Source organism: Galeopterus variegatus, unplaced genomic scaffold (assembly GCF_000696425.1).
Source record: "Galeopterus variegatus unplaced genomic scaffold, G_variegatus-3.0.2 Scaffold2482, whole genome shotgun sequence".
NCBI lineage: Eukaryota > Metazoa > Chordata > Mammalia > Dermoptera > Cynocephalidae > Galeopterus > Galeopterus variegatus.
In genome coordinates, this window is record NW_007728593.1 from 253,582 (window position 1) to 270,340 (window position 16,759).

General features: G+C 36.0%; 1 protein-coding gene across 1 annotated transcript in view; it reads left to right on the forward strand.

The window, feature by feature from the left end:
• Window positions 1–16,757, forward strand: part of LOC103597979 (collagen alpha-1(XIV) chain-like) — a gene marked incomplete at its 3' end in the record, with an annotated part of 45,728 nt that extends 28,971 nt beyond the window's left edge. The window contains exons 3-5 of the mRNA XM_008581877.1: window positions 6,791–6,907; window positions 10,381–10,524; window positions 16,671–16,757. Coding sequence (XP_008580099.1) covers window positions 6,791–6,907; window positions 10,381–10,524; window positions 16,671–16,757 — 348 coding nt within the window. The remainder of the gene's footprint in view (window positions 1–6,790; window positions 6,908–10,380; window positions 10,525–16,670) is intronic.
• Window positions 16,758–16,759: the final 2 nt, after the last annotated feature.

Genomic DNA, 16,759 nt, shown 5'->3' on the forward strand with positions numbered 1-16,759 from the left:
ATACTAATTGCTTTATTGGACTGATTTTCTGCTTTTAAAGCAAACACAGTAGTGAGTTCCTGTGGGCTGGCCAGTTTTGACACTAATTTGCAAAGCCATATAGACATCTTTAGAGTCATGTTGATAAACAGGATAGAAAAAAAAAAAAAAGGTCAGTGTAGTAGGCAGAATAATGTGCCTGCAAAGATGTTCACTTCCTAATCTCCAAAACTTGTGAATATGTTATATTTGGTGCTGATCATAAACCTTTTAAAGAAATAATCCCAAATATCATAATCCCAAATGTTGATATACCAAAAGATCAAAATCCCTAAAGTCCAAAATCCTAAAAATCACAATATTGAAACACCAACATCCCAAAAAAATAAGTCTGGAAAAAATAATTTAAAAATTCTTCAAAAGACATTTCTCTACATTTTAAAAAGGGGATTTATTTGAGAATCAAACACAACAAAAACACATCATAGGCCACTTTACTCACTAAAATAGGCGATAATTACATACATATTTTTGCAACCATAAATACTCAAGTATACTAACAATAGTCGCATGGGTAAAACAGTTAAGAACAGACGAACTGGGCCGGCCCGTGGCTCACTCGGTAGAGTGCGGTGCTGATAACACCAAGGCAGCGGGCTCGGATCCTATATAGGGATGGCTGGTTTGCTCACTGACTGAGCGTGGTGCTGACAACACCAAGCCAAGGGTTGAGATCCCCTTACCGGTCATCTTTAAAAACAAACAAACAAACAAACAAAAAAACAGACGAACTGTATTCATAAGGAAATCGGTCAAAAAGCAAAATGTATAAACACATACCACTATAGCCGGTAATCATGGGCACCCAGCTTTATAACCCCAGTCATCTGAGATACCATGACGGACAAGCTAAGTCTTTTGATGAGATCAATCAAAAACCACAACAGGTCACCCCCGCATGTGCAGTTGCCCAAAGAGCTGAGACCTTGAGAAATTTTATCTTTCACAAATGCAGATGTATAAAAGGGCCATTTCTTCACTTACTGAGGAAGTTTTAATGTTTTTATGTACGTGCATAGTGCCTACACACAAAGTCAGCTTTGTGATATGCATTTTTGTGGGGTCAAATTTCCAAAAAATGTGTAAATTGAAATAGAATACTCTAAAAGTTTTTATCCAATCTATACCTTCAGTTTGGAAATGATGTGAAGATGAAATACAGAGCATAGCAAATTGGAAAAAACAATGCCGACAATTAACAATAGTGGAAAAAAGCTAGAAAAAGAAGAAAAGAAAGAAGGAAACCAAAAAAGAAAAGGGATTTCATACAGCCGCTAATCCCTTCCCCAGAAGCCAGGTTTCAGGATTTCAACACTTAGGATTGATTCTAATTTTGGGGGATTGTGATGTTCAGGATTTTAGCATTAGGGATTTAAGACTTTAGGGATTTTGATCTTTCAAGATTTCAAAATTCAGGTTTATGGTGATCGAGATGGTATTTTTTGCAATTATGACCTAAGGGAATATATGACAAAGGGGAATTAAGAAGTCAGATTGGATTAAGGTTGATAATCAGCTGCCTTTAGAATAGGGAGATTATCCTGGATTATCTGGGTGGTCCCAATGTAATGGCAAAGAGTAATTTAAATATAAAAGAGGAAAGCAGAGGGGCCAGTGTCAGTGATGCCATGTGAGAAAGACTCGACTGGCCACTCACTGTGGCTTTGAAGATGGAAGGGGCCACAAGTCAAGGAATGTGGGAAGCCTCTAAAACCTGGAAAATGCAAGAACATGGATTCTCCCCTAGAGCCTCCAAAAGGGAATGCAGCCCTACTAACACCTTGACTTTAGCCCAGGAATACCTGTTTCAGACTTCTGACCCCTGGAACTGTAAGATAATAAATATCTGTTGTTTAAAGACACTAAAATTGTGAAATTTGTTGCAGCAGATATAGGGAACTAATACAGTCAGTATTAAAAGCCATACGAGAAGTTAACTCTCCCCCTTAATTTGTTAATCAATTGAATGGACCTTACCACTTAGTCTCTCCATGTAATATTTCATGAAAAAGCTTCCCTCCCCAGAGACTGTGAACCCATATTGGCGCAGGCAACTGTTTATTCCTGGATTATTCTAGCATCTTCGTTTTAAGACAAGTTTTGGATAAATAGAATACGGAAAAAGGAATGTTGTGTTGGCTGTAGGGAAAAAAACTGTAGCAATGACAGAATGATGGCCTCAACACTTTCTCAGAATTTCACGGTAAATATGTACTTGGTTCAAGCAATGTTTGTTTTGGGTGGTTACAAGAGGGAACCACGGAGGCAAAGTAACTGTTAATTAAAAACCTCAAGGTGTATAAAGTTGAAGACTTTGCATGGAGGCTAGGTTTAACTTCAGAAAGAACTCTGTGTTAACACATTTACATGTATTTTTTGCTGTTATTAGTAGTCAAACATATTTGGAAGTTGAGAATATTTTTCTTATTGCTGTTTTCAGTATCTTTGTAATGAATCATGAAATTATGACATATTAGGTTCTAAACAAAATTTTAAAAACCTTCAGCATATCCCACAGTAAACGTCTCTCAAAATTTAATTGATTCTATTTATAAAACATTTAGGTAATGCATTTAATAGAAATAAGGACTGAGAAAAAAGCTAAGGTTTTTTGGGTTTTTTTTAGATCACTTGGAAAAATAGCCAATTATTTCTATCTTGTTTAAAGGTCTTTTAAAATAAATATAATAGGTTGTCCCATCAGTTTAGCACCCTAGACTATATTTTAAAGGTGTAAACACTCTCAATGTGCTCCTTAATTCTCCATCTCTATCAGGCAGAGATTTTTGTTTGCAAATAAAAGAAACTTTCTCTTAAGCAAAAACCTGTTTACTAGTAGATAATGCAGTAGCTCATATGATCAAAGTAAACGTTAAATAATCAAGGTTTAATAAGGATAGGAATCAGGGAACCCCCTGGGATGCAGTTTGTAGGACCTAATGACAATTTTCCTTAGGGCATGTCATGGGAATGAAACCGCTGGATCTATTTTCCACCCTTCCATCTCTGGACTCAAGTTTCAGATTCTTGGAAGAGCCTGCCTGTCCTGGCTGGAGTCATTTTCCCGCCCCTTAGCCAGGGGAGGATGAATGGTTGATAGTGCAGCCAAGGCTCCATGCAGTGGGGGAAGGGGTTTTGTTCCTTGGTGCTGTCACATAAGGAAGAGGGGACGTGGTTATGAGTAGTGAATAACATGAGATATCCATTGCAACGTCCTTATGTAAGAAGTACTGTGTTAAGAAATTAATGAAAATGTGTTATTAGAAATATATCTTTACATAGGTTGTCACTTGTCAAAATAGGAAGATTTCAGTTGAGTTGAGAAGAAAGAAAGGGGAAAAAAAGGGAGGAGGTAGGGAGGAAGTCAGGCAGTCAACAGCAGACAATTAGTGCTTTAAGAAATAGTCGGATTACGAAGTATAATTTCCTAAATGCTTCATAACAGTGAGGCTTCAATGCAGTGGCATAAATATTTCTCTCCTGCCTATGGTCTTCCATGGGAAAGATTGCAGTGAATTTTTTTGGGTTTAAAGAAAATTTTTTCTCTCCAATAAAGCACAACACAACACAGCAACACAAAACTATCCCCATATTGTCAGTAGTGACCAGCCTAATCCTGCAGTAGGGAGGAAGTTAGCAGGGGTCCTCCGCAGTCTTCCTCCTTAGTCCCCCTTAGGGATGAAGTTTATGTATTCACAAATGTCATACTGCACCTAATCACACATAGGAAGCCTGACTTCACCATGCGAAGGGTGAATTTGTTGATTCCTTCTGGGTTCTTGGTGTGTGCCAGGAATCAAACTTTATACTTCATTTTTGTCTTGTTGAAAAAATTAGGATTTGAACTGACACAAATTAACTTTACAGTCAAGTTCATGCAAGCATTTATAATTGTTACTGGAAGTTAAGTATATGTATAGAAAGTACTTTTTTTGAGTTTGTGAAAAGAAAAATCATGGGTCTGGTAATAGATAATACACAAATTTTTGTTCCATGAGATAAGAACAATTATTTCTCCACTGCACTTACAGTGTTCCTGACAATTTTGCTGTCCTTGCTTTGGCACCAGTCCCAGTGCCTTCCAAAAGGGGGAAAAAGCTAACTTTGAAATCCACAACTGTGACCTCATGCCTCTTTCTTTCTTAACTAGCATTTTTCTTTTCAATGTTTTCCCCCCAAAGGCAATGACTGAAAGGAAATGTGAACTCTGTGTCTAACCAAGATTTTCTTTCAGTGATTGTGAGGATATTTATGCTTATATAGGCAATAAGTGTAAGAGGTAATAGTGGTATTGCTAGCAGTTGTAATGGGACTTTGTTCACATGAATTATTTGTAAATTAATAAAATAATTGATTTAGCTGTGTCTAACCAAGATTTTCTTTCAGTGATTGTGAGGATATTTATGCTTATATAGGCAATAGGTGTAAGAGGTAATAGTGGTATTGCTAGCAGTTGTAATGGGACTTTGTTCACATGAATTATTTGTAAATTAATAAAATAATTGATTTAATTGCTGCATTTGCTTCATACTTGGTTTCCTTGAGCAATTGAATGGAAGCCAGTGTCACTCTGGGTTCCAGAGCACCATCCAAATTGTATGAGCATGGGCCATGTTTTCATTATTTTCTGCTGGAGGTTTAGAAGGCTAGCTATTACCTAAATAGATGTTGAGGGCTATAAACTCAGAAAGCATTTAAAGAACAGTAGAATGGATAGAAAATGCTCTGAAGATTTCTAATATTTAACCTAGGAATTCTGATTGTTGTTAAATTCTTTGCTCCCCTGGAGATGTCAACTCACCTGGAGTGCTAATAGTATCGGTTGACCCTCTTGGAACTGCCAAACAGAAGCCTCCATCCTGCTTGTACTTGTCTGCTTGATGGTTCCCAGGCACACCAGCTTTCTTTCACCAGTGCATTCATGCAAAAGCTTGGCCAGTGATATCTAGTCAAGCCTGCTGACTTGATTTGACTCAGAAACTTGGATACATTGTTTAAAATTTTAAATTCTTATTTTTAATTTTCTTTCGTAAGTACTAAGAACCTAAATGAGTAGATTTTCTCAAGTTAAAGACTAAGCAAAATAGTAACAATTTCTCTGTTCATCCAAATGTTTGGTTTAGCCACCTTCTTCTCTCATTTGAAAGTGTTTGTTCTTATGATAAATTCATACTTTTCCATTAACCAGAGAAATGTAAAGTCTTTCTTCCATTTATGTAAGATCGAGAATGAGATGGCAATGTTTCTGCTCTGCATGGCTGGCATTTTCTACTTAGAGGTAGTAAAGGACAACTAGAAAGAAAATTCTGCTCTTAAGATCATGTCCTTCAGTGCTTTCTGATTTCAGATGAGTGGATAGTTTGTAGAATAGTAAATTCTTCATTCATCTAGGTCAATGAAGGGTGACTCCTCAATATGGATCTTCTTCCAAACAAACTGTGCATTTTATCTTGAGTCAGAGATTATCCTTTACCAATATGTGAACTTGGGCAAGTCTCTTAGCTACTCCTTGTTTCCTTTATTTATAAAATTGGGATAGCAGCGCATTTTTGTGAAGATTTAATGAATTTTTGAGCTCGACCATTAGATGAAGTAAGGGCGAAAAAGAACAAATATTTATTGACCACTTATCATAATGCATTACATTCATTATCCTATTTAAAGTTGCTATCTTTAGCAACTTTGCAGAAAGCATTACCATCACCTTTTCTAAAAATAAGGAAACTGAGGCTTGGGAAGAAACAATCACTTTCTCAAGGTTATTTTGCTAATAAGTTGCAGAACTGGGAATCATACTAATGTCCAAACACTGTGTTATGCCACATACCTATTTAGGAGAATGTTTGTTTCCTTCCCCAACACTCTGTTTCCTAAGGTGAGAAAGAAAGGCTGGGTATAAAAGTGGGTAATGAGTCCTACCTTTTTTGTTAAGTATTAACTTTTTCTATTGACAAACTAATTTACACATTATATAACAAAAACCTTCTTACTAAATTACTTCTTTTGAAATTCTGGAATATTTCTATAGGGAGCCAAAAATGTGTTTTGATGTTTGAATGACTTATATGAGAAGTAATATAGAGCTGCATATTTTTGGTAAACTGTCAGAAAAGATGAAATATTCTGGGCTGATACGTGACCATGTGCTATGTAGCTTTCTGACAGGTATAAATCAGCTACACTTGGGGAGTAGATCAAAGTTTACAAAACATAATTATTTTTTATATGGTCCTGAATGCTTTTACAATTACCTTCCCAAATATTTTTAAATGACTACCTAATTACCATAGTATGTCCATAAGAGCCTTCTCAAATTATCATATTATCAAAAATATTGAATTACCAAAGTGAAATATCTAAAGGCATAGAAAAAGTACCAGTAGAGTAGATTATAAAAGCTTACATGTTCCAAGTAGAAAAATTTATCCTTGTAACATAATAAAAGCGTTCTACAAGATTGGCTTCAATTATTAAACTAGGCTAGAGTATTAAATTCTAATACTAAGTCTTAGTTCTTTGTCATAAGGTCAGTATTGTTTAACAAATTGGTGTCCCCTGGGTAAGAAACAAATGCTCTTAGGCTTATGTTATTTTGCAAACTGATCAATTCATTAATGGCATTGTGGAAAGAACATATTTGGAGGCTGATAGAAATCTTGTGTATTTTGATTATGTTACCTTGACTTTTCAATTTAACAAATGGGAGCTCAAATGTTTCAACATTTAAACCATTTTTGTTTTTTCTTTTCAGTGGCTTCACCCACAAGGTTAAGATATAATGTATTATCTCATGACAGTATACAGATTTCATGGAAGGCTCCAAGAGGGAAATTTGGTGGATATAAACTTCTTGTGACTCCAGCTTCAGGTAAAAACAATCAACTGTGTTTTTCTAGAGCATTAGCAACTTTTTATATATAGATAAATAAAAACGTATAGTGACAAGCATTGCTTTAGGATCAGATGAAACAAGAAGCTTTCAGATGATCCTAAAGCAGTGCTTGTCACTATATGTTTGAAAGCTTTTTGTTTCATCTGATATTTTGAGCTTGAAATCTTACCCTTTAATCAAGGAAATAATGTTCCCTAAAGTGTAAAGAGTGACTCTTGGGCTCACTGTAATTCTCTTCAGGCCAAATTTCCAGACTATCAAAAAGTCTTACTACCTTTATTTCAACACACAACGAATACTTTTGGTTCATTGACACTTAAAAAATACACTACACCAGTGTGTCCAAAAGTTGTGACTGGTTGGATAAACTATGATTAATTAACTCAATAGAATATTATTCAGCAATTTTACGTTAAAATTATAAAGGCTAAGTAGATATTGTGAAAATAAGTGATAAATTAAAGCAGGAAAAGCATGATTTCAATACATTTATGAATCATGAATATAAAGTAGTGATGTAAAAACTGTTTTAAATTAAATTTTGGTTAAATTTTTCTTTTTCATATTTTCTGTTTTTATTATACAAATATAATAAACTGAGACAATATGGAGCATGTAGGGGAGTTGCCACTGCTATACGGGCAGTGTGGAGACGACGAAGTGATCAACAACTGGATTGCTTGAGTTCAAAACCTGGTTCTGTCACTTATAAGTAGTGTGATGCAGGCAAGTTATTGACTCTCCCAGTCACCCAGTGTCTTCTGTAAAATGTGCAAATAATATTAGTACCCACTTCATGGAGTTTTTATGAGCTTGCAATTCAAAGTTCTGGGAAGCAGCAGTAGCAACATTACCTGAGAGCTTGTTAGAAATAAAGAATATTGGGCTTCAGCCCCGACTTCCTGAATCAGCACCTGATTGTAAAAAGATCCCCAGGTGATTCTTAGGTACATTAAATTTGGGAAGCACTGGTTGTGAGGACTAAATGAATTAATAAACATAAGGCCCTTAGGACAGTGACTACAGTATAGTAAGTGCTCAGTAAATGTTACCTATGAGTGTTATAAAGATGTTCTTTGGTATATCTCTCAGATCATATTTCTTCTTCAAGATGGTATACAATAAGTACTTAATAATAGCATATTAGCATAACCATATTTGTATGTAAATATAATATATTTTTTTGTCTTTATTGGTGATAAAGATAGTTATATTGAGCTGGACTCCTTTCTGTTGAATACCTTTCCCCAACTGATTTAATAAGGGAGATAGATACTCTGTTGTCCATAAACGTGAACATCTTACCCAATAGTTGATTTAAAATCTCAAAGACAAGCAGTTGAAACACCCCAGCTTCTTGCCTGGTCACTAATTTTTATTAAGAAAAATTACCCATAGTCTCATTGGAATGACTTCCAGTTGAGTGATACCAGAGGCCAACTTTTCCCGTGTTGGCCTATGGAAGTGACTCATTTGTGGAAAGCAATACTTTATTCTCAAGTCCAGTTCAGAGTTTTCATTTTGGAGTATGGTCCAATTTTGAAGTTTCTTTGACTTTTTAGAATACAGTATATTTTTAAAAATAAGTTATCATGGGATATTTAAATTTAAGAGATTATTGAACATTATTATGATTCTAAATTTCAAAATATAAGCTACTGCTTTGTGGTACCTCTGAGAATTCCCCATGTCAGATCTCAAAAGGTAATTTTTTTCCCTCCAGGTAATCAGTAGTTTAACTTTTCCTGAATAATTACTGATAATACCAAACTATTAGGTACCCTAAGCAGCTGTCATTGAGGAATCATAGAACCTTAGAATTGACTTGGATGGCCTCTGAACCAGACCTCAGCCTCATCCTTCAATTCCCTCTGCAATGGTACACTTAAAAACTAGATTTCCAACTCTTGCTTAAACACCTTCAGTGACAAATAAAAATTGGGAATGGAAATTATTTCTTGATGAATATTGTGTTTATTTTACCGAATGTTCTTACTGTAGTAACCCAAACTAATCAGTCTTGTACTCTAGTAACCTACTTAAACATAATAAATAGAAAGAGTAATAAATACGTCTAGCCACAAAATGTTTGTAGATGTTTTAGCACTAAGACACGGTCCAAGTATTGTTTATGTCAGTCTTTCTCAAAACATGTTCCATGGGATTCTTCAGAATGCTAATAGCTTTTATGCTACCAAATGGTTTAATGGTCAAATAAATTTGGGAAATCCTTGCTTAAGTAGAGTTTAAAACATTTTTACTGGAGGATTCTCAAAGCTTTAATAAAATAATATACCCTATGTCTTTCAAAGAGGATCTCCAATACAGGGCTTTCTAAGGACTTTTTCTTTTTTTTTTTTAAGTGAAATGAAACACACATTATGAAAGATTTATTTGGTGCACTTTGTGCAGATGAATTTTAAATGATAGAAGAAATTTGTAAAACCATATTTAACATCTTGGACACAAATGCATTTAAGGAAATGGGTTTTGGCAAGAGAAAGGCTCAGTTTTGCCCTCTAGCAGCAGCCAGCATGGATAAAAGCAACATCAAATTTCAAACTTAACATTAATTTTATTGGAATATAATTCAAATGTGTTGTAATTTGTATTGTGTTTGAATAATTCAGCAAATTTCAGACCCCTCTTGCTGTTATTGCTAGTGGGACAGAAGTTTTAAATTAATTTCCCTTTTCTCAGACACAGTAATTGCTGCCAGAAATTGGAGAAGAAATGTATATTTGAAATTTTGCATTAAAGTTGAGTATTTAATCAACAGCATTTTCAGGAAAGCCTTAGACTTCAGTGTAATTTGATGGAGAGATAATGGGATTCTGAAATCTTTTCATGAACCAAGCTAACTTTTAAGTAGCCAGGCAATGAGTGGTTCCTTCAGCATCCTGGGCCAGCGGTGGTCAGATTTAAGATAATTAAATTGCTCATGTTTCAAGGATGCTTTGACTCACTTTAGAGAGGCCATAGAAAAATTTCCAGTGTGGATAATTACATTCAGCCTGCCTATATCTCCTCCTTCACTTTTAAGTGGAATTCTTTCCTTGCAGAGTATATCTGATGTTGAGGACTTGCTGTCTTTTAACTTTGTACTATGGCTTTCCTTAGAATATAAAAGTGATAGTGTGTTATAATGAAAGATTTTTGTGAATGTGCTTTTATCTAACTTACACAATTGTTATGTAATGCAAAGTGTACAACTGAAAATGATAACAAAAACTATTTGAGTGTTACAGTTAAGTGCTGTAATGTATGTATCATATGTATTTTTAAATGTATTTACATTTTGATGTCTATCAAAAAATCATGTTGTAAATGTATACAATAAAAATGAATTTAAAAAATGTCTTCATCTTCTAAAATTTTAATAAAAACTTTTCAATATATACAGTTAACCTCATTTATTAGAACTGATTTATCTTTCTGTTTCATTATAGGTGGAAAAACGAATCAATTGAATCTCCAGAACACTGCAACTAAAGCAATTATTCAAGGTCTTATGCCAGACCAGAATTACACAGTTCAAATTATTGCATACAACAAAGACAAAGAGAGCAAGCCAGCTCAAGGCCAGTTCAGAAGTATGTATTTACAGGTCTAAAAGTACCACTGTGGGACTCTGTCCTTGCATTGGATTTGGGTCTGTAACATATATTCTAAGGGTTAAAAGCCTAGCTTTTTAGATTTGCAGAGATCTTAACAGTCCAACCATCTATGAATTTCTCTATCTCTAATATTTTCTGCACTTCCCTTTCCCCATTTTGCTTGATTCCTATTTATCTTTTAAGTTTTACTTATCATATGCTCTTTCTGACATTGCCTTCCAAACCTTACCCAGACGTCTCTTCTGTGTGAGTCCTTAGCATTCAGAGCTTTCCCTCTGGTCATACTATAAACCATACTGTAATTGCCTATTTACTTCTCTGTGTCCTCCACAAGCCTGCAAGTTTTGTAAAGACTTTATTTTTATTTCTCATTGTATCGCAACTGCATATCATGTGCCAGGCACGTAGTAGGTGCTCATTAAATCCTGAATGATTGAATGGATGATGACTTCATCTCCTCTATAGGATCCCTAGCAAGTGCCATTTCAGCCTCTACTAAAACAACCTACACATTAAGGAATTTAACTCTTTCCAATAATAGATCAGCTGACATTTATGAAGGGCCTGTTATATGCCAGTTTCCATGACAAGCAGATTGTAAACAAATACAGTGTGATAAGTATTAGAGAGAGATAAACATAGGACTCCATGAAGAGAGTTGTTCTCTTTGTCCTAGTAATGGGCTGAGAAGAGGGTGGATGAGGGGAGGCCTCATGTTTGAACCAGTCCTCAAGTAGAAAATTGAGCAAACAGAGAAGGGTAGGGCAGGCAGAGGACATTGGAAGCAGAGGAGACAGCTCTGAGGCAGCCCAATCCATACCTGCACAGTTCCATTAGAAAGCTTTTCCTTATATTGAATTTAAAAGTTGTCCATACTGGCCCTGGTTCTTCTGTCTTTCAGGAGACATTCATTCATTCATTTGTTCATTCGTTCCTTCCTCTTTTTCTTTTTTTTTTTTAATTTAACAAATATATGCTGCATGCCTATTAAATGTCAGGCCCCATTCCAAGAACTGGGCTCATGACAAATTCCTGCCCGTGTGGACATTATATTCTGGTGACCAGACACTGTAGCAGCTCCCTCTTCCTGATGGTGGCTTTTCAAATGTGAAGGACAAAATTTTTTGTATTGTGAATGTAAACAGAAGAGGCCTATCCTGGTTAACTTTCTGTTAATTCATTGCTAAAATAGACTCAATCCCCCTGCCCCCTCCTGCCCAACTTATTAAGGGCAATTTAAAAAATAATTTAAAAAATCAACAGAATAGTATAATGAACCCGGAAGTATCCATCATCAGCTTCAGCTATTTGCCATTTATGGCCAATTGTTTTATCTCCACCCTCACACCCACATTTTCTTATTATTTTGAAGCAAATCATAGACATCATTTCAGATAGATATTTTCTTATTTTAAACAATAACTTTAAAAATCCTGCCATAGGGTTAATTCACAAATCTGGGAGGCTGTTTGTTCTGGAACTCTGTGTGTGCAACAATGTTTTGTCTGGATTTTTTTACATCCCTTCCCTCCCTTTTTAAATTCCTCTTCTGAATAATGTTTTGTGAGACATATTTGGTGACTTTTTAAAAAATTAAAGCAAAACAAAACAAGACAAAACTTTGTTCACCTGCTACCTCTGGAAACTTCTGAACAAAGATATTTGGTGAATTTACCTGGACAGGACATAAGATGTTGTAAATGTTATATTCTTTGAGATTCACAATGTCTGGAAGCTCTGGAAAAGGTTTTAATGTTATTTTCAACATAAATCAGTCTTCTGTCTCATTTTATTGGCACTGCACGTCAGTTTCTGGCCTCCAACATTCCTACATGAGTGGCCAAAATAACTTCTCTTAAAGTTTGCAAGAAGTAATAAAAGGGATAAGGAGAAATGATTCATTTTACTTTATTCTGAAGGTTTTGTAACTGATCATTTCAAATATTCCAGCAACTGAGTAGCAGAAGAAACACAGGGACGCTTAAAATGATTTCCCATTAGCTACTTATTCAAAGCACTTTAAAGGAAATGAGGTTGTTTTCAGCTTGCTTAGCTCTGCTGAGATAATTGTAGTGAAACAGTCTAACTGGTTAGCCAGATAAATTACATATAAGAATTTTTTTTTTTAAGCTATGTTATTTTTACTGGCAGGATAGAGGGATTAGTTCTGCTCAAATAGTAGTCTATAAGAATGAAACGAAAATAACTGTTTGGATGGCTTTCTTTTCCTTTTCCATTTCAGTTACATTCTTGCTCCCTGTGAGATGGAGTTAAAGTCTGATTTCCCCCACCTGGAAATCTCTCATGATTGTACTCATGAAAACGGTGATCAGGACAAAACCTTGTGGATATAGGTTTGCAAGCAGTGCAGGGATTTGGATACTTTATGAGCTTATCTTTTGATACACAGGAAAGCACAGGAAACAATCCTTGGGTTTTTAAAGATAGGAAGGTATATCCGATGAGCTGGATGTTATGATTCCAAAACTGCCACAAGCAACTCAACCACTCCAACCTCAGTTTCTTCATCTGCAAATGGGGGTAATGATCTGTGCCTACTATTGTGCGGATTAATTTACTTCAGCAAATAGTAGAGCACAGTGGCTGTTGTGAGTAATACCACTTTGCTCATGATGATCTGTTTTCTAACTGATTTTGTCCCTACATGAAGGAGACAGCAATTTGGTGCAACCTGTATGTTACACTATACATATCACCTAGTGGCCCAACTTCCAAAGTGACTGTTATTTTTTCTCGTCCATCTGTAGACTGATATTATGTCCCTATTTTGGCTAATTTCCTTCTCAGCCACTTTTTCTTCTCTTTGGAATGATGTTTTGCTAATCTCTGTCTGCAAAATCCTGCCCGTCTTTCAAAATCTGGCTCAAATGTTACCTTTCCAGTGAAATTTCTTTCTTCCTCTGAAATTATTATTATTATTCTTTCCTGGATCTATTTCTGCCACCAGCATCCCTCAGCATAATTTTTCTCATGTTAAAATTGCAGATGTATTTTCTTTTAGAAAATGTGAGCAATTTGGGGCCACAACCCACGTGTGGGTGGGATTGAAGATGTAGATTTAGAAATTATCCATAGAAGGGTGAGAATTAAAACTGTGGGATAATGAAATTACATGTGGAGTGTACAGAGATGCAGGGCAACTTTAGTGTATGATCACGTTTCAGGAGTGGATGTAGAAAAAGTATCCGAAGAATAAGAATGTAAAGAAGGGGTCAGAGGGATAGGAGAGAACCAGGATAATGCCTTTGTAGAAACTGAGAAAGAAAACAACTTAAAGGAAGGGGTGCTCCAAAGTGCCAGTGCTTATAAAGAAGTCAGGAATGAGGTCTGAAAAAAATGGATGTAAAAAATTAGGTCAGTGGGCATGGTAGGATCAAAGCATCTCGTCTTTTTTATTATTTTTTTAAATCTTGGCATTTAATCTCTGGGTACCAGAAAGCCAAGGAAGACTTCTAAGGAAAGGAATAATAGAATTAGAGTGACATGACCTCGGCAGATGACAGATCTCAAACCCTTTCAGCAAGGGGATGGATGCCAGTGTAAAGAAAGAGGCAGAGGATATGATAAAGACAGGATTAATAGACAATATCCTGGGAAGGCAGCAAGGATAGTTCAGAGGAAATCACTGCTTCCCCTGTGTAGCCTCTCCTCCAATAAGTTGGCTGGATTCTATGGAGTGAAGTAACCATTAAATGAGATTCAAATAGTAGTCTATAAGAATGAAACGAAAATAACTGTTTGGATGGCTTTCTTTTCCTTTTGCATTTCAGTTACATTCTTGCTCCCTGTGAGATGGAGTTAAAGTCTGGTTTTCCCCACCTGGAAATCTCTCATGATTGTACTCATGAAAACGGTGATCAGGACAAAACCTTGTGGATATAAGTTTGCAAGCAGTGCAGGGATTTGGATACTTTATGAGCTTATCTTTTGATACACAGGAAAGCACAGGAAACAATCCTTGGGTTTTTAAAGATAGGAAGGTATATCCGATGAGCTGGATGTTATGATTCCAAAACTGCCACAAGCAACTCAACCACTTCAACCTCAGTTTCTTCATCTGCAAATGGGGGTAATGATCTGTGCCTACTATTGTGCGGATTAATTTACTTCAGCAAATAGTAGAGCACAGTGGCTGTTGTGAGTAATACCACTTTGCTCATGATGATCTGTTTTCTAACTGATTTTGTCCCTACATGAAGGAGACAGCAATTTGGTGCAACCTGTATGTTACACTATACATATCACCTAGTGGCCCAACTTCCAAAGTGACTGTTATTTTTTCTCGTCCATCTGTAGACTGATATTATGTCCCTATTTTGGCTAATTTCCTTCTCAGCCACTTTTTCTTCTCTTTGGAATGATGTTTTGCTAATCTCTGTCTGCAAAATCCTGCCCGTCTTTCAAAATCTGGCTCAAATGTTACCTTTCCAGTGAAATTTCTTTCTTCCTCTGAAATTATTATTATTATTCTTTCCTGGATCTATTTCTGCCACCAGCATCCCTCAGCATAATTTTTCTCATGTTAAAATTGCAGATGTATTTTCTTTTAGAAAATGTGAGCAATTTGGGGCCACAACCCACGTGTGGGTGGGATTGAAGATGTAGATTTAGAAATTATCCATAGAAGGGTGAGAATTAAAACTGTGGGATAATGAAATTACATGTGGAGTGTACAGAGATGCAGGGCAACTTTAGTGTATGATCACGTTTCAGGAGTGGATGTAGAAAAAGTATCCAAAGAATAAGAATGTAAAGAAGGGGTCAGAGGGATAGGAGAGAACCAGGATAATGCCTTTGTAGAATCTGAGAAAGAAAACAATTTAAAGGAAGGGGTGCTCCAAAGTGCCAGTGCTTATAAAGAAGTCAGGAATGAGGTCTGAAAAAAATGGATGTAAAAAATTAGGTCAGTGGGCATGGTAGGATCAAAGCATCTCATCTTTTTTATTATTTTTAAAAATCTTGGTATTTAATCTCTGGGTACCAGAAAGCCAAGGAAGACTTCTAAGGAAAGGAATAATAGAATTAGAGTGACATGACCTCAGCAGATGACAGATCTCAAACCCTTTCAGCAAGGGGATGGATGCCAGTGTAAAGAAAGAGGCAGAGGATATGATAAAGACAGGATTAATAGACAATATCCTGGGAAGGCAGCAAGGATAGTTCAGAGGAAATCACTGCTTCCCCGGTGTAGCTTCTCCTCCAATAAGTTGGCTGGATTCTATGGAGTGAAGGAACCATTAAATGAGATATCTTGCTATTGGCTCACTTTTGCATATTCACAGGCTATTTTTTGTGCAGAAACCATTGNATATCTTGCTATTGGCTCACTTTTGCATATTCACAGGCTATTTTTTGTGCAGAAACCATTGCCATTTGGTGGTGGTCTCAACTGCCTCAAACAGTTCAAGGTGAAGCAATGGCAGGAAAGTTGTTGGCGGAATTTCAAGCAGAAAATGCAATGAAACATTAATCTAATGGTATAGGTTGGTATGAATATATTAAGGGGCCAAGGGACATTTTTGGTCACTGAATATTTCCCGATTAAAGTGACAAGGAAACATTGCCATTCATTAACAGAGAAACATTTTGGTTTTTTTTAAGTTTTAAAGGAAATTATTATGGTGTTCTCACTTTCTGTTACAGATAGAGCAATTCCAAATGAGAATATTCTTGGCTAAGATCTTTCTAGAAGAGGGGCCAAGCTCATAGGCGAAATCCCAAGACTTGAACATATGGCTTGAGTCCTGTGCCAGCACTTACTGGTTTTATGAGATACGTTTTAGCCTCCTGGTCCTTCATTCTCTCATGTGTGAGATGGGGATAATCTCATGCTGACTTTACAGCAGTTATGAAGGATTATATTTATATGATACATCTGCCCATAGTGAATATTCAATCCAAGTAATCCCTTAAGTGCTTCCCACACCTTCTCATGACAAGGTTGAACAAAATAGCAGTTCTAATATTTGGGGATGAGTTTGTACCATGGAGCTAATTTCTGTTAATATTTTTAGGCCTTGCAAGGGTTTCAGTAAAATTCATTGAATATTTTCTTTCAGAGTTTAACGTAAAATGTTGCTGTATTTCTACTTTTCTTCCAGTTGATGACTTAGAAAAAAGAAAGGATCCAAAGCCCAGAGTCAAGGTTGTGGACAAAGCAAATGGGAGTAAACTGTCTTCACCAGAAGGT